Source organism: Aethalodelphis obliquidens, unplaced genomic scaffold (assembly GCF_003676395.1).
Source record: "Aethalodelphis obliquidens isolate GAN/ISIS:26980383/991018 unplaced genomic scaffold, ASM367639v1 scaffold27, whole genome shotgun sequence".
Lineage (NCBI taxonomy): Eukaryota > Metazoa > Chordata > Mammalia > Artiodactyla > Delphinidae > Aethalodelphis > Aethalodelphis obliquidens.
In genome coordinates this window covers 15893896-15919654 of record NW_020837971.1, presented here as the reverse complement: position 1 = coordinate 15919654, position 25759 = coordinate 15893896, and the positions used below count along the sequence as shown (strand labels likewise).

Below are 25759 nucleotides of genomic sequence, written 5' to 3'. Positions count from 1 at the left end.
AACAAGTGCCATTCCCTCGAGCCTCTGGAGGGGGAGAGCGTGGCTGCCCAGGTGGCCAGGCCTGCTTTGTGCCTCAGCCCCACTCACTGGACCTCCGTTCCTCGATCTTAAAGTGAGGCCCAGAGCCTTGGTTGGTCGATCCCCAGACGTTTGTTGGTTGCTTATCACTAAGTGGCAGACCCTGTGCTGGGCACTGGGGCGATTAAGGAAAATAGCCAAGGGCCCTCCTCCTAAAGGCTGCGTGGGCCGAAAAGGGCCCCCAGATGTCCTCGCCAGATCCCAGAACCTGCAAATAGGTCCTTATTTGGAGACGGGGCCTTTGCAGATGTGATGAGGTTAAGGACCTTGCGATGATGAGACCATCCTGGATTATCCAGGTGGGCCCTAAATCCAGTGACAGGTGTCCTTCCAGGAGGAACAGAGACAGACACAGAGTGAAGTGAAGGCAAGGCAAGGTCGCCTGGAAGCTCTGGAGGGAGTGCAGCCCCGTCCAGCCTCCAGACGGAGAAGAGTCTTGTTTGAAGCCCGCAGCGCGTGGCGCTTTGTTACGGCTGCCCCAGGACACTAGCCCAGGCCTTACGTGGCATGATCTCTGTGGGGGCCACTTGGGACAGGAGGGGTCACCCCAGGGGTGCCTGTCACCTTACCAGAGTCCGTGGTCCGGGTCCTGACCTCCCAAGCAGGCCAGTGCAGACATGCCCCTTGATGCCCAGCCACCACTCCCTCCTTGCCAGAGCCGGATCCACATCAGACACGCCCGGGCAGGCTTTCAGAGCAGGCAGGGGTGGCAGCTAAACCCGGATGACAGCTCCTGCCTCCCTCCCTCCCACACTCGAGAATGTTAAATGAGGCTTCTTGATTCTGAGGCAAGCTCCTTTCTTGGTTCCCGAGACGCGAAATCGGGGCCTCCCCCCGTGGCTTGTTCTGTCCCAGAACCCGCCTCAGCTCACTGTCCTGGTTTCTCCCTGCAGGTGGGGCTAATGGCCCTGCCGTGGGCACCTGCAGGCCATGGCCTCGAGCCCTCGAGGCTCCACGGTCTCGGCGTTTGTAGCCATTCGTGAGGCGACGCCAGTCCACACACTGACACGATCCACACTCGTCATTTAAAGCTGGTACAGTAGCTGCAGAGTGTTCACAGACCTTCATCTGCTTGCCTTAAAGCTCGCGCTACTGGGTGTGTCTGGTGCTTGAACCTATGAGTGTTTTTATATAAGCTGCGTGCCCCGTATTTAGATTATATATTTAGATTACAGTTCTCAAAAGTAGAGTTACAGGCTGAGTGTAGTCCTCGGCCATTGCCGTGGGCTCCCCTAAGAAGGATGTCGGATTTCTGTGACATCAGCAGATCCCTGTGTGCCCTGGCACTGGGCTGTTTTCGAGTGGGGATGTGTGTTTCTCTGTGAAGTGGTTCACCACTTCTGTTTTGTCGCTGGTGGCCACCGGCCCCCTGCCTGGCTCTGAGGGGCCATCGTTCAGCTTAAAATACAAGTTAAATTACGTTAGTATTTTGGCAAGAGCCCAAAGCCTGGAAATTAGTCCAGGGACTGAAATGCGAGTTCTTGGCCTTCAGTGCTCATGTCTCCCAGGACCCGTCGTGTTTCTCAAGGTGGTCACATTTTTGGCATCATCACCAACCCCTGGATCTCCACCGGGTGTTGAGAAGCAGGTAGCCTGAGTCCGCATGTTCTGGAGAAGTTGCCTGTGAATAGAAGGGACGTGTCGAGCAGAACTGGAAGACCACGCTCCTGGTGGACAGAGCGCGCGTCCCCTCGTCCCGTGGGGGAGGAGAGTGGAGACGCAGCTTGGCACTGCGTGGCCACCTGCCTCGCATCCACAGCCCACCATGGCCGGGTTCTGTCTGGCCCTACAGTGCTTTAATGTTTAAGCTTAAAACGCTTGTTGACGACATTAAAACCAGGAGGTTGCCCACTGCAGCGCTGCCTCTGGCAGAGCCCTGAGAGGCCAGCAGTCTGGCCGGGGCCGCGTCCTCCCCGCAGAAGCGCCTGGAGCTGAGCAGGCCCCTGCTGCCTCTCCCTGTCCTCTGTCCTTGTTTCAAGGCGCCTCTCTGAAGCCCCATCCCACAGCTTTCACCTGCATCTCCTTGGCCCAAGCTTGATCCCACGTACGGGCAGCTGCGAGGAGCCGTCCTCCTCGCCGGGCGCACTGCCTCCCTCTCTGAATAGAAGCAGCGTTCTGTGACAAAGGAGGGGAGGGAGATGAGTGTGGGTGAGTCATCATCACCACACAGATCGGGGTGCTGAGGTGAGCTGAGCCATGTGGAGTTGGAAGTTTCTCTGAGGACATTTTGGGAAAACTGTTCAACCAGCACTCTAGGGGTTCCCCTGAGAAACTGATTCTAGGTCTGGGACCGATTGCTAAAAGGAACCTGGAGGAAAGCCAAGGAACGAGGGTGTGTTATCAGGTCACAGCAACCACCCGTGACCAGCCGAGGTGGGGCACTCTGAGTGCTGTGTGATCAGGGATGGGAATGAGTGAGCCATTGAGATGCTATGTGTCCAGGAGCTGGTGCTGACGACAGAGTGGCTGCATCATGGAGGAGAAGGCCCCTGCTGGCCCCTGCACAGCACCTGTTGGGGCTGGAAGTATGTCCCTGCCATATTGTGGGGCAGATGGGGTCAGGGAGGAACCCCGGGAATGTGGCACGTGACTTCTGTGCCTGCAGGGGGGATATCCCAGGAGGGCTGCAGCATCACCTGTGCAGGTCCTGCGGGGGCACATCCCTGAGCTTAATCAGGAGGAAGCACCAAACAAACCCCAAATGAAGGATGGTCCTTAACAACAAAAGGCAAAGGCGGTGGAATGTTCCAGATGAAAGGGGACAGGCCCACTAAGATGTAGTCAGGACCCTGGACTGGATCCTGTGCAGGAGGGAAGGTGAGCTGAAGTTACTATAGTAAAGAACTTCCATACCTTCAGGAAGGAGACACTCACCGAAATATTAGGGGTAAAGGGCCAAGATGATTCCAAAAAAATTCCAGTAATTTACCCCATATTATAAACTTACACACATAGGGTGAGAGCGTATGTGCAGACACACATACACGTGATAAAGAAAAGGCGTAGCATGTTAACAGTGGGTGACTCGAGGAAAAGGTATTCTTTGTACTTGAATAATTCTAATAACTTGGAAGTTCGAAATTATTCTAAATAGAATGTTTTAAGAAATGAGATGGCAAATAAGCCCATGAAAAGATGCTCAACGTCGTTAGTCATTGAGGCAGTACCAATTAAAACCACGGCGACATGTCACTTCACGCTTATTTGATTGGCTCCTGGAAAGAATCGACAGGAGCAGGGACTGGTGACAGTGTGGAGCCCCTGGGGCTCCCCTGCACTGTGGATGGGAAGGCCAAACCGTGCAGGTCGTTTGGAAAACAGTTTGACAGTTTTTATAAAGTTACATGTGCACTTACCATAGGACCTAGCAATCCCACTGCTGGATACCTACGAAGGGGAAAGGAGACCACAAAGCCCTGCAGGCAGCCTGGTAGCTGACCGCTGAACCCTGGAAACACCCACCTGTCCACCCACAGGTGCGTCGGCCTATGTCGGGGTGACCCCCATGCGCGCGTAGCATGGCTGAACACCAGGCCACTGTGCTAAGAGAAGAGCAGACCAACGGACACAGACCAACGAAATGGCAAAGCAAGTGTCAGGGGCTGAGGGGATCGCCGTCGAAAGGGGACCGCGAGCTTTGGGGTGTGGCTTGATAGCAGTGGTGGCTACGTGGCTGCATTTGTCAAAACTCATAGGATGCACCCTCAAGAGAGTGAATTTTACTGTGTGCCAGCTTACGCCTCCACAAACCTGATTTAAAAAAAAAATAAAAAAATATTAAAATAAAAAATCAAAACCAAATGTTAAAGCATCAGACTGCTTTATCAAAGATGTTACTTTTAGACCTGAATCCTTGAGCTCCATTCCAAGAACATTTCACCCATGTCCTCTTGCTGCTGCACTCTGTATTATTCCACCTGAAACAGGAATGAAGTTCTGACTCACTAGCATATGAATGGACCGTGAGGACATCGTGCTGAGTGAAAGAAGCCAGGCACAGGACACATATCCTGTGGGTCCGTTTTTGGGAAATGTCCAGAACAGGCAAATAAATGGTTTGTTGCCAGGGCTGGGGGAGGGACAGAGTGGGGAGTGACTGCTCATGGGCACGGGTTCTCCTTTTGTGGTGATGAGAGTGTTCTGGAACTAGATAAGAGGTGGTAATAGCTCAGACTCTTGTGAATGCGCTAAGTGCATTGAACTGTTCACCTTAAAATGGCTAATTCTATGTTAACATGAATTTCACCTTAAATTATTTTTACTGTGGTGCTGGGCTCATCTTGATGTTTACTGGGTCTGCAGAGTGCCCATGCGGACTTGTTCTGTGGACACACGAGGCCCGGGCAGCGAGGCCCACCAGGCTCCTTGTTTTCAGGGTCAGTCCCGTTGAGCCCCCGAGCTGTGTCGGGCCTGGATGTGTGTGTGGACCTGGCTGGGACACCCCGTGTGTGGTTCGTACGCGCAGAAGCAGCAGCAGAGCCCTGGGGCGGGGATTGGGCTGACCCCACAGCGCTGTCACGGGCTGCTGGTCCGAGCATGGCTCTGTTCTGCCTGTAGCGCTGGGCGATCCAGGCGAGGCGCTGAATTCCAGGTAGAGGTAATAGTGGGTATTTTACAGAGGTTGTGAGCGCTAACAATACATGTTAGAGAGATCTTGGCCATGATGACGACTAACGAAGATACAAGTAAAATGAGTCTAAAGGGTCTGTTGTCTCTGGAGATTTACAGTCGTCTCTCAGTATCCTCAGGGGATTGGTTCCAGAACCCAGCCCTCCCCCCACCTCTCCCCCCGCAAAGGATACCAACGTCCAAGGATGCTCTAGTCCCTTACATAAATGGTGTAGTGTTTGCATGTAACCTGCGTACATCCTCCTGTTTACTTCACATCATATACCTAATGCAATGTAAATACTATGTAAACAGTTGCTGAAGTGTGACAAGTTCAAGTCTTGCATTTTGGAACTTTTTGGAAATTTTTTTTTCCAAATATTTTTGATCTGGTGTTGGTTGACTTCAGTGGATGCAGAACCTGTGGATACAGAGGGCCGACTTCCTCAGAAGTCTCTCCTGGAATGGTAAGAGAATGTATTTCCCCCGTGGAAGGTTTCTGTGGCACTGGCGCAGTGATCTGCAGCTCTGTAAAGACGGAGCTCAGTGCTCGGCACTGGGGCCTCTGAGGGCCAGGTCAGGTCTGCGCATGCAAACAGGAGAGTGCAGTTGGCCAGAAGCTGGCTAGACAGAGCATCTGAAAACAGAAGCTGCACCCTGAATGTAAACAGTGGCATTGGCAGGGTAGAGGTCATTCATCTGATCAGGTGGGCAGGGGGTGCTCAGAACCCCTGCCATCTCACCCCTGCCATCTTCACGCCCGCGTCCACCCAGGATGGTCAGAAGTGGGGCGACTTGCTTTTGTAATGTGCTGAGATGCTGACATTCGTGCTGTGCTTGTGGTTTCCTGGAGGTTGTCTCCACTGTGTGACCCGCCCTCATCACTGCCCATGCCTCAGCCGCTCTCAGGGCCGGGACTTAGCTCTGCTGTGACGCTGTGGGGCCCGGCCTCCGCAGGGGCTCTCCGCGGACTCGGGCAGCAGGGCTGGAGCTGGCAGCACCGCTCCCCGCAGCCCGTGAGCCACGGGGCTGACTCCTTAGGCCCCGTGGGCCTGTGGTGTCTTCACAGATGTCGCCTGTGGGCCAGCTCGCACTCCACTTTGTCAGGATTGCCCGCTGGCCAGTGAGCCTCTCCTCACGGTGCTCCTGTGAGGAAGCGCCGCTCTCACTGCTGGCTCCGTCATATCTGTGTCACCTCCCTGCCCCTCTGGGCATGAGTGGGGGTTACGTCCCGTCTGAGAGTGGACAGAGTGAGGGAGCGTGGGCAGCCCTCCTGTCAGTTCTTGGCCAGTCAGTAAAGAGTTTCCCGATGAGCCGGCCAGTGACCATGGGGAGGAGGTGGCCTGGGCCCTCCCTGTGTGGTCCCTGGGATGCGTGTACTTGGCATCAGCTTCAGGCAAAGCCCTGCTATTCTGCAGTCCCCGTCTCTGAGTTCTTGTGTCCCCCCGACTCCCCCCGTCCCTCACTGGGCTGCACCACGAGGCTGAGTGGCAGGTGAGTCACATGCAGCGGTCACAGGGCTGGGGAGCCACTCTTGCAGCCGCCTGGCCAGGAAAGAGAATGGGACAAGGCGCCTGGGCGTCTGGCTGGGGGGTAGTCATTGTCAGGCCGAGTGCTTGGTCCCCGCAGCAGGCAGGAGCCTGCGTGCTGCACTTGGAGGCGGGAATGGTCAGCAGGAGGGAGAGGGGTGAGCTAGCGGGGCCCGGGCAGGTGGATGTTGACAGAAGCTCCTGTTTGGGCTCAAGCTTCCCTCGGCAGCTCGGGAGACCGTGACGGGGTCTGGGTACCAGCGGATGGGGCAGCTCGGAGCGCTGGGAAACGCCCCACTCTGGTCCGAGCGGGCTGGGCTTCTGGTGACTGAGCGGTGAGGGTGCTGATGCCTACGGGGGTCAGTGTCTTCTGAGAGGACCTGGGGGACAAGGACCGCAGGCACCGCCCAGTCATGGTGGTGGAGAGTGGAATACTCAGTGCCCGGGTTCCGGACAGCCCCGCTGGGTCCCCGGTGCCACCTGCCCGACACTGACTGTGTCTCTGCCCTCGTGTGCCAGGTGAGCCTGAACAAGGTGGGCGAGTACTGGTGGAACGCCATCCTGGAGGGGGAGGAGCAAATCGACATCGACCAGATCAACAAGGAGCGCTCCATGGCCACGGTGGACGAGGAGGAGCGTGCCGTCCTGGACAGGCTCGCCTTCGACTACCAGCAGAAGCTGCAGGGCAAGCCGCAGAGCCACGAGCTGGTACGGGCCCTCTGGGGTCGGAGCGGGGGCGGGGCGAGCTGCTGTGGGCTCCTGGCGCGGGCACGCCGGCTTGCTGGCCGCCTGGGACGGGGCACCGAGCCAGCAGAGCCAAGAGCTGTCTGTCCGCGGGGTCCCGGTGGTATCGCGTGTTGCTAGCTGACACGCTGGGGCCGTGCGGACGGATCCCTCCCCTCAGCCCCTCCAGGACCCTCAGCACAGGAGGGAGAGTCAGGCCCAGCCCTGCCTCAGGGCGGTGCGGGTTTGACCACAAAGGGCCAATGGGAAGAAAGTCCTTCCAAGTCACTTCGAACGTCAGAGGCGTGAGAAGTGTGCCTGTGGCTGTGGGGGGACGGGAGGAAGTTAGTGACTAAAGAGGAGGCTCGTGCCTGAGCCTGTGGTGGCCACAATGAGGAGGATTAGTTAGATGTGTACCGTCTTCCTTCTGCTTTAATACTCCCAAGAGTGGCTCCCTGCAGAAGTGGGGGTTGCTTTTCTCAGGTTATTTTTAGTTCCCAGTGTCCCACGTGAACAGCGCCGGGAGTTTGAGCCATGGCACCACGGCCCATCTCCAAGGCTGCTCATGTGTCAGACACGAGGCCCGCCCTCCACCCCACCCCCAGTGCCATTCAGATTCTCAGGCGTCCTGTTTTGTCTCCCAGGGGCCTCACTTTATGGCTCCTGTGAGTGTTCTAGGCCTGGGGCCGTCAAGCGCCCCCGCCCACTGCCCCGTGCCTGTGGTCCTTCCTTTCTGTCTCATTCAGACCTTGCATGCAAACGGCCTGCCTCGTTCTTTCAACGGCCAAGGAGCCATGGAGGGGAGTGCTTAGTGAGTGCTTACTGCACGCAGGTTGGGTCGGGTTGGCTGGGTCATGGTCCCTGTTGCAGCACCCCTGAGAGGGGGGTCGAGGTTTAGAGGTCACAGCACGTGTTCAAGGTCCCACAGCTGGTCTGGCAGCAGGGCTGGGGTTTGAACCCTGAGCTGGTTCCAGTCTTGTCTGTCACCCCTCCCCGAGTCTCTGAATCGCCTCTTGGTCTGGCTCCCTGACCCACCTGGGCTTTTGGGGCTAGAGGCCAGGGCTACGGTTGACCACTGGATCACAGGCATCTGCTGGTCTTGTCTATGGAAACTGGCCCCTGGCTGTAATCGCTGAGCTCGCAGGGCACAGGACGCGGAGTGCAACCCACCTCTGTGCACGTTTAGGCGGCAGTTTTAGCCAGTTGTGCTGCATTTGCCTGTGGCCACCAGGTGAAAGAGCACTCTGAACGCTGGCCTGACGGGAGGGGACCTTGTGCAGCCGTCGAAAGTGTGGGTGTCGCTGCCCCGAAGTGGGCAGGCACCTGGCTGTGAGACCCAAGTAGGAAGCCGAGTCCCTGTTGATGAGCTCAGGGATGGGGCCGGCCGATCAAGAAGGATCTGAAGAAGAGCCTGGAAGACCCTGCAGTCTAATGGAAAGACCTCTGTGGTTTGAGTCGAAAGGGATTCTGGAAGGGCTTGCCATGTGCCAGGCAGTGTGCTGACCATGAAGGGGTGTGAGTGCCTGGCGGAGTGCAGTGCCCTGTGGAGACCTTCAGCAGACACACAGGAGCCCATGGCTGGTGGTGCAGACGGCAGGACTCGGGGGTGACCCCTCGCCCAGCTGACCTGCTCCTGGACGGGCAGGGGCCTGCAGCTCGCCGGCCCTCGCTGGAGATGGTAGAGGACTGACACCTCAGGGCCGTGGTGGTAGAGGGGGAGCACCAGCACTGCTGTCTGGGACTCATCTGGGCTTAGCAGACATTCGGGGCCTCCCAGGCTTCCACGTGGACTGTCCTCAGTACATGGGGCCTTGAGGGAGGCGCAGTGTGGGGAGCAGGATCTGGACGGAGAGAAGAGCTTTGGAGGCGCGAGGAGCCAGTAGAGCTGGCGTGGCCTGGCGGTGAGGGAGCTGGGCTTCGCAGTGCTGAAGCCACGGACAGTCTCTGGAGTCCTCGGAGGAAAGCGTCCCCAGGAGAAGAAGGAAATCGGGGTTGGAGAGTCAGCAGGACTGACTGGTGGCTTCAGATGGGGGCTACAGGGAGGAGGGGCGGCTCAAGAAAGCAGGTGGTGGCCATGAGGGGCGTGCGGCGGGACCAGCGCAGGCAGCGGGCCAGGGCCCCGTGGAGCTGGAGCGTGAGGGGCCCGTCAGGTGGGTCAGGGCTCACTCAGCAGAGGAGGTGCTCAGGTGAGGGGCATAGAGTGAGTTGAGAGACTGGGAGGAAGGGGCTTCGGAAGGGTAGGTGGGCGAGAGCTAGAGGAAGAGGGATGGGATGGAGGAGGAGGCCTGGCCCAGCAGGGCTGCCAGGAAACCCCGGAGTCAGGCTGGTGGGCGGGGCCGGCCTCTCTGGCCCCTTCTCCACGGGGGGCGGCCTGCGGGCAGCACTGCCCGCTCCTCCAGTGCCCTTCCCAGCGTCCCTGGCGTGTGTCATCTGTACCGAGTTGGGAGTAATATGGATTAATCCCTGAGATGTACTACCCATCTTTGATGTGTTTGCTGCTGCACCACGTAGGTTTCATAACAGGGAAAAGAAGGCCCCCGTCAGGAGGGGAGTCCTGCAGCCTCGCCAGACACCGGGAGTTTTCTCCTCAGCTCAGTCTGTCAGCCTAGAGGCCAGAGGTGGACAGGGCTTTCTGGCCCCGTGGCAGTGAGTCTCTTTGTTTCTCCTGGTCAGAAGGAAGGGGAGATGGTTCCCAGCCTGATGTATTTGCAGGGAAGCACAGAGGGCAGACCCGGGGACCCGCGGGGAAGGAGGGCCTACAGCACCGCAAGGGACCTCCCTCATAGGCGCAGCCTCCTGCCGTGCCCTGACCCAGGCCACAGTGCTTGGCCTGCTGCTGCCCCTGAAGGCTGGATGGTCCAGGCTGCCCATGTGCTGGGATACGTGATCCAGCAGCTTTGACCTCTGCCCCCCAAGGGTGGGTCCACAGCCAGACTCCCTGAGTCACAGCCTGGGTCATTCCCAGACTATCTGAGGGTGCAGGCCTCGAGGCCACCAGCCTTCTCCCTGGGAAAGGGGAGCAGAGAACCCCTCTTTGCACCTCAGTCAGCCCTGTGGGCTGTAGCTCTCAGGCCATTTGGAGTTCAGACAGGTATTTCTGGTGAGAAGGGACAGCATCTGAGCCAGGAAGATAGCCGGTGCTTTGCTGGGGACAAGATGGGGATGGAATCTGCATGTGGGAAGCACAGTCTTGCGGAGGATCTGCTGTCACCCTGGGCAGGTCCTCTTCCGGAGGAAGCAGAGCAGAGTCCTGCTCTAGGACATGCGGGCCTGGTGACTACAGTTAACCTCTCTATTTTCTGTTTGTAGAAAGTCCATGAGATGCTGAAGAAGGGGTGGGATGCTGAAGGCTCTCCCTTCCGAGGCCAGCGATTCGACCCGGCCATGTTCAACATCTCCCCCGGGGCTGTGCAGTTTTAATGACCGAAGTAAAGGAAGCCCTCGCCGGCGGGGACTCGCTTGCCTGGTTCACCCTTGCCATCCTTCTTTTCAAGGGGGAACCCGGCCTCCACGCTGGCCCTGCATCTCCAGACTGTTGTAGAGCAGGGCGGGGGCTGCGTGGCCCGTGCCGGGCGGGTGTTAGAGAGCAGGGGGTGTCCTGGCAGTCGCAGCTCCGGCCCCTCCTGGCCGTTAGCCACCCCCTCCCTCCGCTTGCTGCTCGTGTGCTCTCTGCTTGCTGTTCTCACGCTTGGGGCAGGCGTGGGTGCTGCTCGGCTGTTGAAGCGTGGGCAGGGCTGTGCAGCCTGAGGGCCGAGCTCCTGGCCAGTTTGGGGAGAGCGCAGCCTCGACCTTTTGCTGGGTGTGTTCACGTGTGGTCTTGCCCGCCTGCTTGTACGCGTTCACCGCCTGCCTCAGCCTCGTTGAGGAGCTGCGGAAACTGGGGTCCTGCCGCCGGATCTGGACGCTGGAAGAAAGTGTCTTGTGGCCTCAGGTGCAGGCACGGCAGGATCTGTCCCTCTCCTGACTGGGCTGCTCTGCTGCCACCCAGCCTAGCACTTTTCCCTCGGGGGATCCGGTTCTTGTCAAAGTGAGCTGGGCCAGGCACCCTCAGGAGGCCCCATGGTGTGTCAGCTGCTTGGTGCAGCCCTTGGTCCTTTCCTGGCTGAGGCCAGACTGCACCGCACAGAGCTCGTGGCTCTGCTCCCACCGCTGTCCCAGGACCCAGAGCCTGTGCCCTTCACCAGGACTGTGGGGCTGCCCTTCCGGGCAGTGACCTTGCAGGTCTCTGCACCCTGGAATCTGCCCTCGTGAGCTCTGTTCTCTGGTCTGGGGGAGGAAGGAGCCCTGTCCGGGGGGCGTTCTTTCTGGAGCCTTCCCCCTTCAACTGCAGAGGTGGGAGCTGCTTCATCACAGTCTGTGGGGGCAGGTTTCTGGCTCACAGCGCCCTGTAGACACATCCCTGGGTCCCTGGGAAGCGTTTGCTTGCTCTGATGCCACCACAGGAGGCGTGGACACCAGGTGGCTGGGGGAAGCGCCACCACGGGAGCACAGGGCCCTGCTGTTTGCACTTGTCACCGAGGCTGGTCATGGAGCTGCTGGAGGCCCCTCTGTAGCGCCCTCAGGATTTGCACACCTGTCCCACGTAGCGAAAGGTCTCACTGGCACGTGTCTGTGAGAGAACCATTCTCAACACGCCCCTGTCTCCTCCTCCCCTCCGCCGCCCCCGTGGGGTCTTCTGCTGCGACCGGCAGGGCTGTGGTGCCTGCGCCTCAGCTGTTTGGGAGACTTTGGGAGCTGTGGACTCGGTGGCCAGTTGTCTTCCTTTTGTCCGATTTGATTTCCAGTGTTGGTTTCTCCCCACCCCGCCCGCTGTAACAGCAGCTCGCAGGCATCTGGGAGTGCGGGGCTTCAGGGGAGGGAGTGCTCGTTCGCCCTCGCCGTCTCGGAGACCTCTGCCCCTCGCTGCCGGCCTGGGCCCTGGAGCCTGTGCACTCTGCCTGTTTTCTCTCTTCAAACCTGGCAGCAGCAGTTTGGCCACTGAGCTCCGTCAGCTGAGGTCCAAGGAAGTGGGGTACACACCTGCGAAATCACCCTGTCTCCGGTGTTGGTTTGCAATAAATCTGTATTTAAGCACTTGTGGGTCTGTGTGTGACGATCGTTGCCAAGACAGTTCTCATTGTGTGGTCATTACCCGAATTCTAGCCCTGAGGCCCGCGTACACAGCAAACGCCAAAATGGGAAATTCCTAAATATCTCCCAGAGGTGTTTCTCATCCAGCCTGCATCCTGGCAAGACTCCACACAGATTTCAGAAATCTAATAAGCTTTTGGTCAGGAGAAAAGATTGTAGCTCTAGAGCTTGCGTGCATTTCCAAACAGGAGTCAGAAGGCTGCAGCCCGAGGGTCCTCAGTGCCCCATTTACCTGCACGGGTCCCGGAACGCTGGGCTCAGGAGTCTGCCTGCACCCGCTCCGGACATAACAGGTGTGTGACACATCCCCTTCCTCAGTCACATGGCAGCCTCTCCAGAGCCCCCCCGCCCGTTCCCCCATTCCATGGGCCATGCTCAGTGGGCAGGACCTGGTGAGCATTTCTTGATAAGCATTTCTTGAATGAGTGAAGAATGTGCAAAGGGCTCAGCAGTGGAATTACCAAGCGAACTGCAAACTCCCAGGGCAGGAAAAATCTGCCAGGAGGGAGAGGCACCATCTCTCAACAGTTTGCCTCCAAAGTGTGCGGGAGGGAGAAGAGTCAGGAGTAGTCTATGTGCCAGTGTGTCCAGGAGGTGGCAGCTGCCTTACAAAGACCTGACCACCCAGAACACAGTCTGGGGAACAGACCCAAACCCCCCTCCGTTCTGCTCCCCAGACGGCCAGCTGGCAGCAGGCTCAGCCCAGGTTGGACGACTTGTTTCCGTGAATAAAGAATGGTGTGTGGACTCGCAATCGTCAGTCCTCGGTAAGCGCTCTCTCCCTCTTCATCAGAGGGCAGGCTCCAGAGCAGAGCTCCTGCCCTCGACAGTGGCGCACACGTGGGACTGGTCCCCCCTGGTCTGGGAGTCGGGTGGTTGCAGCCTGGCCGCTGCTGGGCATACCTTTCCTGGATACCAGGTTGGCACGCTCTCTCTCAGCTCCCTGATGCCCCCGTGGGCGTGGTTAGGAATCCCGAGGCCCCTCCTTCAGGTCCCTGTCACAACTTCAGGGGCAAGGAAAAATTCATATATTCTGTAGTCTCAGACTCAGCTCACCCCTCAGCCAGTCCACACGAGCATGGTTTTATCTGGTCTATTCTGTCTTACGTCCTTGGTTTTATTCTTTGCAACTGAAGGTTGGGTCACCGGCTTCCCTTCAGAGGGAAGAAAGGACCGTCGGGTGCCAGCTGGGGGTCCTAGATCCTCCCCTTTTAACCCGGAGCCCTCAGCTGGACGCCACTCTGTTGTCCTAGCCCCACTCTGCAGGCTCGGGCACCTGCTGCTGCTGGCGTGGGGAGGGCGGGGCTGGGGTCACGCACTGCCGCCCACCCTGGGAAAATCTGGGGACTGACTTGGACTTGGTGGTGCGGAGAGGGGCCAGCCTGGTAGAACAAGTGTCACGCCAGCTGTGGACAGAGAGCCAGTGGGCCTGACGCGGCCATCCTCCTGCAGGGCAGGCCCGAGCCTGTCCCCTGGAGATGGAGGCCGTCGCGAGAGAGGTGCCTGGACCCGAGAGTGAGTCAGGGCTTCTCCAGGGAGCTCGAGCCAGGCCTTCTACCACCTCTGTCCTGGTTCCTCCTGGGAGGGATCCTAGGCTTTTTGGCCAGCTGGATGGGGCATTAGGGACATTTTGGTTCAAACCCCCACTGTGCAGTGGTCACAGAGGCAGTGTCACCCCCGAGGCGTGAGCTGGGCCCCCGCTCCTGCCCACATTCCCAGCGTCACCCCGGAGATGGCCTGGCCCTGGCTGATGCTCTGCAGGTGGATGATGGAAGGAGGGGGGAAGGCCCCCAGCATTCACCTACTGAAACCCTATCAGCCCAGACGTTGCAGAGGAGGACCCTGAGGGGTGGCTAACTCTGGACGGGACCACCGGAGGTCACGGTGAAGCAATGGCGCAGCAGGGGTTTGGGGGAGGTCCCTCCTGCAGGGATGGGGAGCCTGCTTCTTGAGGGGCCGCATAATTGGGAAGCTGCCCAGGTTATGACCTTGCAGGGACTGGGGTCAGGAGTATCGCGTTACGGTTAGGGTTAGAGCAGTGTCTCCTGGTGGGCCTGGACTTGGGAAGATTGCCGAGCTGCAGCACGGGAAGTCAGAGGCCCCAAAGATGGTGTGCCTGGCCCACACAGCGTCTCACAGGGGTTAACAAGAGGCCAGGGAAGGGCTGCAGAGCGGGGGCTTCAGGTGGGGAAGCTGCCAGCAGCCTCAGTGGCCACCTGTCAGGGCTGGGCCGGTGCAGAGGGCGCAGGGGCAGGAGACCACGGGCCAGGGTGCAGGGTGCCGGCAGAGGGTGGAGGATAGCAAAGGGAAGTGGAAGCAGGGGCAGGAAGGAGGGGAGAGGACGTGCCCTGCTGGGCCCCGTACATCCTGTGTGTCCTCAAGGTGAACAGCCCCATTGGTGTCTGGGAGGGCAAAGCATCAACGCGGGCCACCCCTAGTCTCCCAGGTGCAAGGTTTGTGCCAACTCCTCGGGGGAGCCCTTAGCCCTTGGTCAAGGGGGAGGCAGGCGGTGTTTCTGGAGCATTCTGTCGCAGTGTGTTGGACTGGACAGCATCAGGACATTCTGGGTGCCCCCTCGGACTGTGGATCAGTGCCTCCCAGCGCCAGTCACAAGACGGCGCACCCTGTGTTTACGCTGGATGGAGACAGCACGGCCTCTGGAACCCCCGGCTTCCTGGCTTAGTGACCCATATAAAGCACAGAGATCTGGGGCGGGCAGGCCAGGTGGAGCCCACAGCACGCCCACATACCCCAGGGCCTGGGGCCAGGGATGGGGGAGTGGGCGTCCAAGGAGTCCAGGTCTTGAAGGCCAGGGTCATGCCTTGGATTTCACCCCAAATTCCTGAGGATTCGAGCAGGGAGAAGCTTCTGATGTGTGCTGAAGAGGAGCAGGCTTGGGGAAGGGGAGTGGGGTGGGGGTGGGTGGCGGCCAGGCCCCTTAGAGCCCCCATCAGCTTCTGCGTCCTATCTGCCTCCCTTCCTCCCTCCTTTACTACCCCGCCTCCCATTCCTCCCTCCTTATTTCCCCGCCTGACCCAGCTGGTCCCAGCTCACCTCGCATGGTCCCAGAATCCTGGCCCACAACCTGCTCCACTAGGAAACTTGAAACCCTGTTCTGGCAGGGTTTCAAGGTGCAGGTGCAGAAGGTGCAGGCCGGGCCCAGGTGTGCAGGGTGACAGATCCTGAAAATGCACCTGTTGACCCCTCCAGGGGCGTCGTAACCCCATGGATCCCCCTAGCCTGCCCCCTCTCACCCCCACCTCCATGGCTGGAGGTGCACCTGTGAGTCTCCCCAACCTTGCCTCAGGCTGGAGGCCACCACTGGGAGGTGGAGGGTGCCTGGCTCCTCGTGCCTCCGTTTCCTCAGCTGCAGAATGACCCATGCTTGCGAAGGGCCTTTGGTGCCTGCAGCCCCTCTGGGGTACCACCCCATGGCAGGTCAGCAGTGGGGCAGGGGAGGAGCACCACCTGCCACCCCCGGCCTCCTAGAGCCGGGCCTCCCGCCCACCCTGCACCTGCAGATCCTCCCGCTTCTCCTGGCCTTGGCTGGCCCCTCACGATTGCCTTCAGAGACCCTGACAGAGGTCACCACCCTGCCCTCCTTCAAGGAGCCCCAGCCCTGGGGGGACAGTCCCTGGCCAGGCCCCCTCGGCTCCCCTCTTAACTCTTCCATTTTTCTCCCCACCCCTCCCCACTCTGCTCCTCTCCCCCGCTTCCTCCATCCCACTCCCCCACCTCCAATTTTCTCTCCTCTCTCCCCTCTGCTTTCATCTCCCCTGTTCCCATCCCTGTTTCCCTCCTCCCTCTGTTCTCCTCCCCACTTCCTCAGGCCTCCCTTCCTCTCCTGACCTCAAGGTGGGAAGGTGACCTGGTCGCCAGGGCAGTCAGGAGGTCCACATCCTTTAACATGTTTATTGTGGTAAATATGCATAACACAAAATTTACCATCTTAACGATTTTGAAGCGGTATTAGGTGCATTCACCTTGGTGTGCAATCATCACCACCGTCCGTGTCGAGAACTTTTTCATTTTCCCAAAGTGAAACTTCATACCCGTTAAAATATTTTTAAAGGACTTCCCTGGTGTTCTAGTGGTTAAGACTCCGTGCTTCCACTGCAGGGGGTGCGGGTTCAGTCCCTGGTTGGGGAACTAAGATCCTGGATGCTAAGATCCCCGATGCTGCATGGCGTGGCCAAAAAAAAAAAATTTTTTTTTTTAACTCATTGCTGGTATTGGAAATGAGATTTTACAGAAGTCTCAGTTTCCAGGCTCTCCTGAAAGCTTGGGAGCCCAGGCAGATGGGATCCGGGCGATGGCTGTAGCAGGTGGGCAGTCAGATACTGCAACCCCAGCACTCTGCACTGCCCACCACGGGCTCCCTCTGCATCCAGACATTGGAAGTGGGGGGCAGAAGAGTTTGTGCCAGAGTGCTGTAATGATGGAAGGACTTGACCAGCAATTGCAGGTCGAGGGGACCGTGGGCCAAGGAATGCAGGTGGGGTCTGCGAGCTGGAAAAGGCAAGGAAGAGGATTCTCTCCCAGAGCCTCCACAAGGACACAGCCCTGCCAACATTGATTCTCGCCCCACGAGACCCATCTGGGGCTTCTGACTCCCAGGACTCTGAGAAAGTAACTGTTTTTTTAAGCTACTGAATTTGTGGTAATTTGTTAAAGCAGCAGTAGGAAATTAATACAGGCACTGCCAATATTTTGTACTTTAACCAGTTTAATAGGTGGGTGCTGGTATCTTGTGATTTAATTCGCATTTTTCCACTGGCTAACTATGGTAGACATCTTTTTCCTGTGCCTTTTGCCATCTATATATATTTGGTGAAATGTCTGTCAAGTGTGTTGCTCATTTCCTAATTGGATTGATTGTTTTAATGTTAAGGTTTAAATTTTTAAAATGTATTCTAGGTAAAAGTCCTTTGTTTGATACGTGATTTGCAAATATTTTCTCCCAGTCTGTGATTAATCTTTTTATCCTTTTAGCATAGACTTCCCAAGAGCAAAAGTTTTTAATGTTGATGAGGTTCAATTTATTAAAAAATTTTTTATGAATCATGCTTTTGGTATCAAGTCTAAAAAATCTTAATGTAGTCCTAGATCTCAAGGATTTTCTATTTTTTTTCTAGAAGTTTTATAGTTTATGTTTTACATTTAAGTCCAGGATCCATTTTGAGTTAGTTTTTGTATGCAGTGTGAGGTGTAGGCTGAGATTCTTATTTTTACCCCCTGTTGGCTCCAGCACCATTTATCGAAAGGGCTATCATTCCTCCACTGAATTGCTTTTGCTCCTTCATCAAAAATTAATTGGACATATTTCAGTGGATCTATTCTGGGTTCTCAGTTCTATTCCATTGAGTTATGTGTCTACCCCCCCGTCAATACCACACTGTCTTGAGTGCTGTAGCTATATGGTCAGCTTTGACATTGTGAATCTTTTTCTCTTTTATACTTGTTTTGGTTATTCTAGGATCTTTCCCTTTCCCTCTCCCCCGCTTCCTCCATCCCACTCCCCCACCTCCAATTTTCTCTCCTCTCTCCCCTCTGCTTTCATCTCCCCTGTTCCCATCCCTGTTTCCCTCCTCCCTCTGTTCTCCTCCCCACTTCCTCAGGCCTCCCTTCCTCTCCTGACCTCAAGGTGGGAAGGTGACCTGGTCGCCAGGGCAGTCAGGAGGTCCACATCCTTTAACATGTTTATTGTGGTAAATATGCATAACACAAAATTTACCATCTTAACGATTTTGAAGCGGTATTAGGTGCATTCACCTTGGTGTGCAATCATCACCACCGTCCGTGGTGATGAATAAGCCTGTCTAGACTACAAAAAATCTCATTCGGATTTTGGTAAGAATTGCACTAAACCTGTAAATCAATTTAAGAAGAATTGACATCTTTACTGTGTTAAATCTTCCAATCCATGAATGTGGTATGTCTCTCCAAGTATTTACATCGTTGATCTCTCCATCAGCATTTTGTAATTTTCTTCATATAGATTCTGCATATGTTTTATTAGATTTGTACCTAAGTATTTTTTAACATCTTTATTTTAGAGTATAATTGCTTTACAATGGTGTGTTCGTTTCTGCTGTATAACAAAGTGAATCAGCTATATGTATACATATATCCCCATATCCCCTCCCTCCTGCGTCTCCCTCCCACCCTCCCTATCCCACCTCTCTAGGTGGTCACAAAGCACCGAGCTGATCTCCCTGTGCTATGCAGCTGCTTCCCACTAGCTATTTTACATTTGGTAGTGTATATATGTCAATGACATATGTACTTAAACACTTTGTATTCTTTGGGTCCATTGTAAATGGTATTGCATCTTTTATTTTCCTTTCCTCTTATTCATTTTCAGTATATAGAAATGAAATTGGCTTTTTTTTTAACATCTTTACTGGAGTATAATTGCTTTACAATGTTGTGTTAGTTTCTGCTGTATAGCAAAGTGAATCAGCTATATGTATACATATATCCCCATATTCCCTCCCTCTTGTGTCTCCCTCCCACCCTCCCTATCCCACCCCCTCTAGGTGGTCACAAAGCACTGAGCTGATCTCCCTGTGCTATGTGGCTGCTTCCCACTAGCTATCTGTTTTACATTCGGTAGTGTATATATTCCATGCCACTCTCTCACTTCATCCCAGCTTACTCTTCCCCCTCCCTGTGTCCTCAAGTCCGTTCTCTATGTCTGCGTCTTTATTCCTGTCCTGCTCCTAGGTTCTTCAGAACCATTTTTTTTTTTTAGATTCCATATATATGTGTTAGCATACGGTATTTGTTTTTCTCTACAACTCTATTTCTTTAATGGTTATGGGACTATTCAGGTTATTATTTCATCTTGTCTGAGTTTTGGTAGTTTGTAATTTTTGAGAAATTGGTCCATTTCTTCTAAGTTGTCAAATTTATGTGTATAAAAGTGTTCATAGCATCCTCTCATGATCCTTTTAATGGTTGTAGGATCTGTTATGATATCCTCTGTTTCATTTTCAATATTGGTAATGTGTGTCTTTTCTCTTTTTCTCTTGTCAATCTCAGTAGAGTTTTATTAATTTTATTGATTTTTTAAAGAATCAGCTTTTTACTTCATTTATTTTCTCTGTAGTCTTTGTGTTTTTTATTTTGTTTATTTCTGCTCTTATCCTTTGTATTTTCTTCCCCTTCCTTTGGGTTTATTTTTCTCTTCTTTTTACTGGTTTCTTGAGGTAGGAGCTTAGGTAATTAATTTGCAGTTTTTCCTCTTTCCTAATGTACGCATAATGCTATAAATTTTCCTCTCAGCACTGCTTTAGCTGCATCCAACAACTGTTTTTTAAATTCAGTTTTCTATGTCTTACTTTTCTTTGAGACTTCCTCTTTCAGATATGTTGTTAAATTTCCAAGCAAGTGTTTGTAGAGTTTCCTACAAACTCTTGTCTTTCTACTGATTTCTACTTTAAATCCATTATTGTCAGAGGGCATACTCTGTGTGATTCAATTCCTTTAAGTTTGTTAAAGTTTGTTTTATGACCCAGGATATGGTCTATCTTGGTGGGTGTCAGTGGGCACTTGAAAAGAATGTGTATTCTGCTGTTGTTGGGTGTAGAGTGTGTTCTGTAAGTATTAATTCCTGTTGGTTGATGGTGTTGTTCACTTCTTATATCCTTGTCCGTTTGGTAGTTTTATCAATTGCTGAGAGTCCTCCACTTTTTTTTTTTTTTTTCAGCTGTGCCATGTGGTTTGTGGGATCCTAGTTCCCCGACCAGGGATTGAATGTGTGCCCTTGGCAGTGAAAGTGTAGAGTCCTAACCACTGGACTGCCAGGAAATTCCCTGAGAGTCCCCAACTTTAATTCCGGATTTTTCCATTTCTCCTTTCAGCTCTACCAGTTTTGCTTCATGCATTTTGAAGCTCTGTTGTTTGATACATACACACTTAAGATTGCTATACCTATTTGGTAGATCTTTTTATCATTAGGTAAAGTCCATCTCTGTCCCTAGTAATTTTCTATGCTCTGAATACTGTTTTATCTCAACTTAATATAGCCACTCCTGCTATATTAATATAAATCATAAAAATAATAAAAAGTATATGTTTTGATTAATGTTTACATGGTATACTTTTCCCATCCATTTATTTTCATTCTATTTTGAACTGAGTTCCTTGTAGACAGAATGTAGTTGGGGCATGTTTTTTTTATCCATTCTACCAATCTCTGTCTCTTAATTGGTGTAGCTAGACCATATATAGTTAATTATTGGTATGTTAGACTTTTTTTTGTTATTTAAATTTTCTGTTTTTTCCCTTTGTTTCTCATTCCTCTGTTTCTTTTTCCTTGGCTTTCTTTGGATTTCTTGAACCTTTTTTAATAATTCCACTCTGATTTATTTGTAACATTTTTTAGTATATTGCCTTGCATACTTTTATTTAGTGATTGCACTAGGTATTTCCATATACATATATAACTGATCACAGTCCATTGGTGTTGACATTTTATCACTTTGAGTGAGTGTAGACACTTTTGTTAATGTCTCTTTATCCTTCCAAATTTTAAAATACAACTGTCTTCAGTATTTCCTCTACATTGAGGAACCACATTAGATGGTATTAGGATTTTTGCTTTAGCCATAAAATGTGATTAAAGAAATTCATGAAGTGAAGTAGTCTATTGTGTTCATCTTTATTTACTTTTTGGCCACACCACGTGGCTTGTAGGATCTTAGTTCCCTGACCAGGGATCTAACCTGGCCTCTGGCAGTGGAAGCACAGAGTCCTAATCACTGGACCACCAGGGAATTCCCTGTTTATATTTGTCCTTCCATTGTTCTTTTCTTGAAGAAGTTTCCAGCCTTCTTTTGTTATTATTTTCTATTTGGAGAGCTTCCTTTAGCCATTCTTTAAAGTTCTCTTAGTTTTTCTTCATCTAGGAATATCTTTATTTTCCCTGCCTTCCTGAAGGATAATTTCACTGGATTTTGCAATTGACTATTCTTTTCTTTCTGCACTTGAAAAATGTTGTGCCACTCACCTCTGACCACCAGGGTTTCAGGTGAGAAATCTGCTATCATTTGAATGGTATTCCTCTATTACAAATACATCGTTTCTGTCTGGCTATTATTAAGATTTTCTTCTTTGCTTTTAGCTTTCAGAAGTTTAATCATGATGTGTCTTGGTGTGGGTCTCTTTAGGTTTTTCCTATTTAGGGTTTTCTCAGCTTCTTGAATCTGTACATTTATGTCTTTTGTAAGAATTGGGATTTTTTAAAAGACCTTATTTAATTACTTTTTCACTCCCTCATTCTTTCTCCCTGCCTTCTGAGATGATATGAATGATATGATATAAATGTTGGATCTTGTGTCGTTGTCCCATAGACCTGTGAGGCTCTGTTCATTTTATTTTTCAGTCTGTTTTCCTCCTGTTGTTCAGAATGAGTAAATTCTATTGATCTTTCTTCAAGTTTACTGATTCTATATCCTCTGTCATCTCCAGTCTACTAGAGAGTTCATCCAACAAAGTTTTTAATTTGGTTAGTATATTTTTCAGTTCTATCATTTTTTTGTTTTTTAATAAGTTTATTTTATTTGTTTATTTTTGCTTCGTTACCACGTGTGGGCTTTCTCTAGTTGTGGTGAATGGGGGCTACTCTTCGTTGCAGTGCATGGGCTTCTCATTGTGGTGGCTTCTCTTGCTGCAGAGCATGGGCTCTAGGTGCGCGGCCTTCAGTAGTTGTGGCACCTGGGCTCAGTAGTTGTGGCACGTGGGCTCTAGAGTGCAGGCTCAGTAGTTGTGGTGCATGGGCTTAGTTGCTCCGTGACATGTGGGATCTTCCTGGACCAGGGCTCGAACCCGTGTCCCCTGCATTACCAGGCGGATTCTTAACCACTCCACCACCAGGGAAGTCCCCTATACTTTTTACTTTATAGAAAATATTTATTTTTAAAAATTTTATTTTATTTAAATTAAAAAAATTTTTCTCTAACCCCTAACCCCACCTCTGGCAACCAATAATCTGTTCTCTGTATCTATGAGCTTTTTTTTTTTTTAAAAGGTTCCACTTATAAGAGACATTATATGGTATTTGTCTTCCTCTGTCTGACTTATTTCACTTAGCATAATGCCCTTGAGGTCCATCCATGTTGTCACAAATGGCAAGATGTCATTCTTTTTTATGGCTGAATAATATTCCATTGTATGTGTATACCAAAATTTCTTTATCCATTCATCCAGCAGTGGGTATTTAGGTTGTTTCCATGTCTTGGCTACTGTAAATAATGCTGCAATGAATATGAGGGAATGTATATCTTTTTGAGTTAATGTTTTCATTTTCTTTGGATAAATACCTAGAAGTGGAATTGCTGGATTGTATGGTACTTCTATTTTTAATTTTTTGAGAAGTTTTCATACTGTTTTCAATAGTAGCTGTACCAATTTACATTCCTACCAACAGTGCACAGGAGTTCCCCTTTCTCCACATTCTTGCCAACACTTGTGTTTCTCCTCTTTTTGATAGTAGCCTTTCTAACGGGTGTGAGATGATAGCTCATTATGGTTTTGATATACATTTCCCTGCTGATTAGTGATGTTGAGCACCTTTTCATTTACCTATTGGCCATCTGTATGTCTTCTTTGAAAAATGTCTATTCAGATCTGCCCATTTTTAAATTGAATTTTTAAATTTTTATTGTTTATTTATTTTTTATTGCTGTTGAGTTGTATGAGTTCTATATGTATTTTGGATATTAACCCTTATCAGACATTTGACTTGCAGATATTTTCTGCCATTCAGTAGGTTGCCTTTTCATTTTGTTGATGGCTTCCTTTGCTTTGCAGAAGCTTTTTAGTTTGATGTAGTCCTGGTTCCAGTTCAAGACTGTGACTTAGGAAGATCCTAAACTCCCCTCCTCCCACAGAAATGCTGACTCTACAACTATATATGGAACAATTTCCCCTTAGAGAAACCTAAGGGCTGGCTGAGTGATAACTGTACTCAGCAAATGAGAAGAAAACCACATCGAAATGGGTAGGAGCGGCTGGGAAGGAACTCAAAACCTGGAGCTTCTCTCTGATGAGAGGTGCCCACATCAAGCACCCCAACTTTTAAGACATGCACTTGAAAGACGAGCCCCTAAAACATTTAACTTTGAAGGCCAATGGGACTCACACCCCTAGACCCACAAGACTGTAACGATATGAGTGCAGACTCTTATAAAGGGCTGGTGCACTTGGACCCACACACTCTAGGGCCCAGCTCACAGGCAGCCGATCACACCCAGACTTAGAGTGAAGAAGGTTCATCTGCTTATATTAAAGCACTGGCCTGCGAGGCAGGCATCTAATTTAACACACACCTCTAAGAGCCTGCTAGAACACGTTCTGGGGATGGAAACTGGTGGTGCTTTGTGCTTTCCTTTTGCCATGCTCCAGAGCACCAGTATCTCCTGGAAGGGAACTTCTACACACATCTGATTTTTGTGGCTGCTGCCGAGGGGATGCCTCTTGATCACCTGGCTCTGGAGGTCAGAAGAGCTTGCATTCCTCATCCCATAGGACTGTAATAACTGGCGTCACCCAGAAAGGAGCTCATACCCTTGTCTGGTGCCCTGATTTTTGTGACTGCTTCCAGGGGACACATCTATTGATACATTGCCTGGCCTTGGTGGCCAGTGGGGCGTACACTCGTGGGTCTCACAGGACTGTAAGCAATGGAGAAAGAGTTCTTAAACAGCCATCCTCAGGTACAGCAAGAAGTAACAGACCCAGGAGCTTTGTCTTTCTATGAAGAAGGCCTGTTGGCTAATCATCATGACTGAGGCCTGAGGGGCAGGCTTCTAATTAGGTATGCATTTAGGGGCTAATTATAATCTTTTCTAGAGATCTCGGAGGGTGGATGTTATCTTTCTGCTTATCCTCTGCCATGCTACAGAGTGCCATGTCTTCTGGAGGGTATCTTTACCTGCATTGGTGCTCTGTTATTTTTGTGTGGTGCCCATTTTTCGGTGGCGGCCACCCAGGAAACACCCCTTGATCACCTGGTTCTGAGGACCAGGAGGGCTTGCATTCCTGAGTCGCACAGCACTGTGGCAATTGGAGAGATGGTTCTTGGCAGGCTGCCACCCCCGGGGCACAGTGGACTGAGGCATACCCTCTAGTCTTTCTGTGAAGAAGCCTTCTTTACTTATCTTAGAGCATCAGCTTGAGGGACAGACTTCAGGTTTGGCCCACAGTTAGTGGCTTATAGAGCCACTCTCAAAGCATGTAGGCTGTTGACACCATCTTGGCACTCTCCACCTGCCTTGCTCCAGCTCACTGGTATCACCAAGAAAAGAGCTATGCTCATCAGGAGCCCTGATTTTTGTAACTGTGGCCCAGGGGATAACTCCAGATCACCTGGCTCTGGTGGCTAGCAGGGCTTACGCTTACAGTTCCACAGGACTGTGTGTATTTGCATACTTTAAAAGCTGCTGCCTGAAGGTTGGACTTCCAGTCAGCATGAGCATGAATCTAGGTACTGAGATCCTCTTCTTTGGGACATTGACAGGTCTTGGCACATTCTTAACTACTGGGAGCTATTAAAAATAGAATAGGCTGTTTGGACAAGTACAAAATTTGAGGGAAAATCAAGAGTTGGGGCAGGGTTGAACAAGTTTTATCTTCTAGACAAGGTTACTCCTTCAAGACTGGGAGAGGTGGTTGTTTGATCTACTGGATAGAAAGCTACACAAAGTCAAGCAAAATGAAGAAACAGAGGAATAGTTTCCAAATGAAAGAACAAAAACCCCAGAAAAAAACTTCAGTGAAATAATTAAATGATATTTAATTATTTACCTGATAAATAATTTTCCTGATAAAGAGTTCAAAGTAATTGTCATAAAGATGCTCACTGAAGTAGAGAGAAGAATGGATAGACACAGTGAGAACTTCAACAAAGAGATGGAAAATATAAGGAAGTACCAAATAGAAGTAACAGAGCTGAAGAATACAATAACTGAACTGAAAAATACACCAGAGGGTTCAACAGCAGACTAGATGAAGCAGAAAAAATAATCCGTCAACTTGAGGACAGGGCAGTGGAACTCACCCAATTACAGCAGGAAAAAGGAAAAAGAATGAAAAGAGTGAAGGTAGCTTGAGGGAATTATGGGATAACACCAAATGGACTAACATTTGCATTATAGGAGTCCCAGAAGGTGAAGAGAGAGAGAAAGGGGCAGAAATCTTATTGGAAGAAATAATGATGAAAACTTCCCTAACTTGGGTAAGGAAACAAACATCTGGAGCCAGGAAGCCAAAGAATACCAAAAGAGAGGAATCCAAAGAGACCCACACCAAGCACACTATAATTAAAGTGTCAAAAGTTAAAGACGAGAGAATTTTAAAAGCAGCAAGAGAAAAACAACTTGTTGCATACAAGGGAACCCCCATAAAACCATCATCAGATTTTTTTTTTTTAGCATACACTTTGCAGGCTGGAAGGGAGTGGCATGATATATTCAAAGTGATGAAAGAAAAAAAAAAACTTCTAACCAGGAATACTGTACCCAGCAAAGTTACCATTCAGAATTGAAGGAGAGATAAAAGAGTTTTATGGACAAGCAAAGCTAAAGGAATTCATCACCACTAAACTACCCTTACAAGAAATGTTAAAGAACCTTCTTTAAGCTGAAAGAAAGGCTGCTAAGTAGTAACAAGGGCACATATGAAAGTAT

The 25759-nt window shown here is 51.6% G+C and overlaps 1 protein-coding gene across 1 annotated transcript in view; it reads left to right on the top strand.

Moving 5' to 3' along the window:
• The window catches only part of NUDCD3 (NudC domain containing 3), a 73187-nt gene extending 61176 nt beyond the window's left edge, over positions 1–12011 (top strand). The window contains exons 5-6 of the mRNA XM_027124024.1: positions 6735–6923; positions 10248–12011. Of these exons, the coding sequence (XP_026979825.1) occupies positions 6735–6923; positions 10248–10358 (300 nt within the window). The 3' untranslated portion in view covers positions 10359–12011. The remainder of the gene's footprint in view (positions 1–6734; positions 6924–10247) is intronic.
• The last annotated feature ends 13748 nt before the right edge of the window (positions 12012–25759 follow it).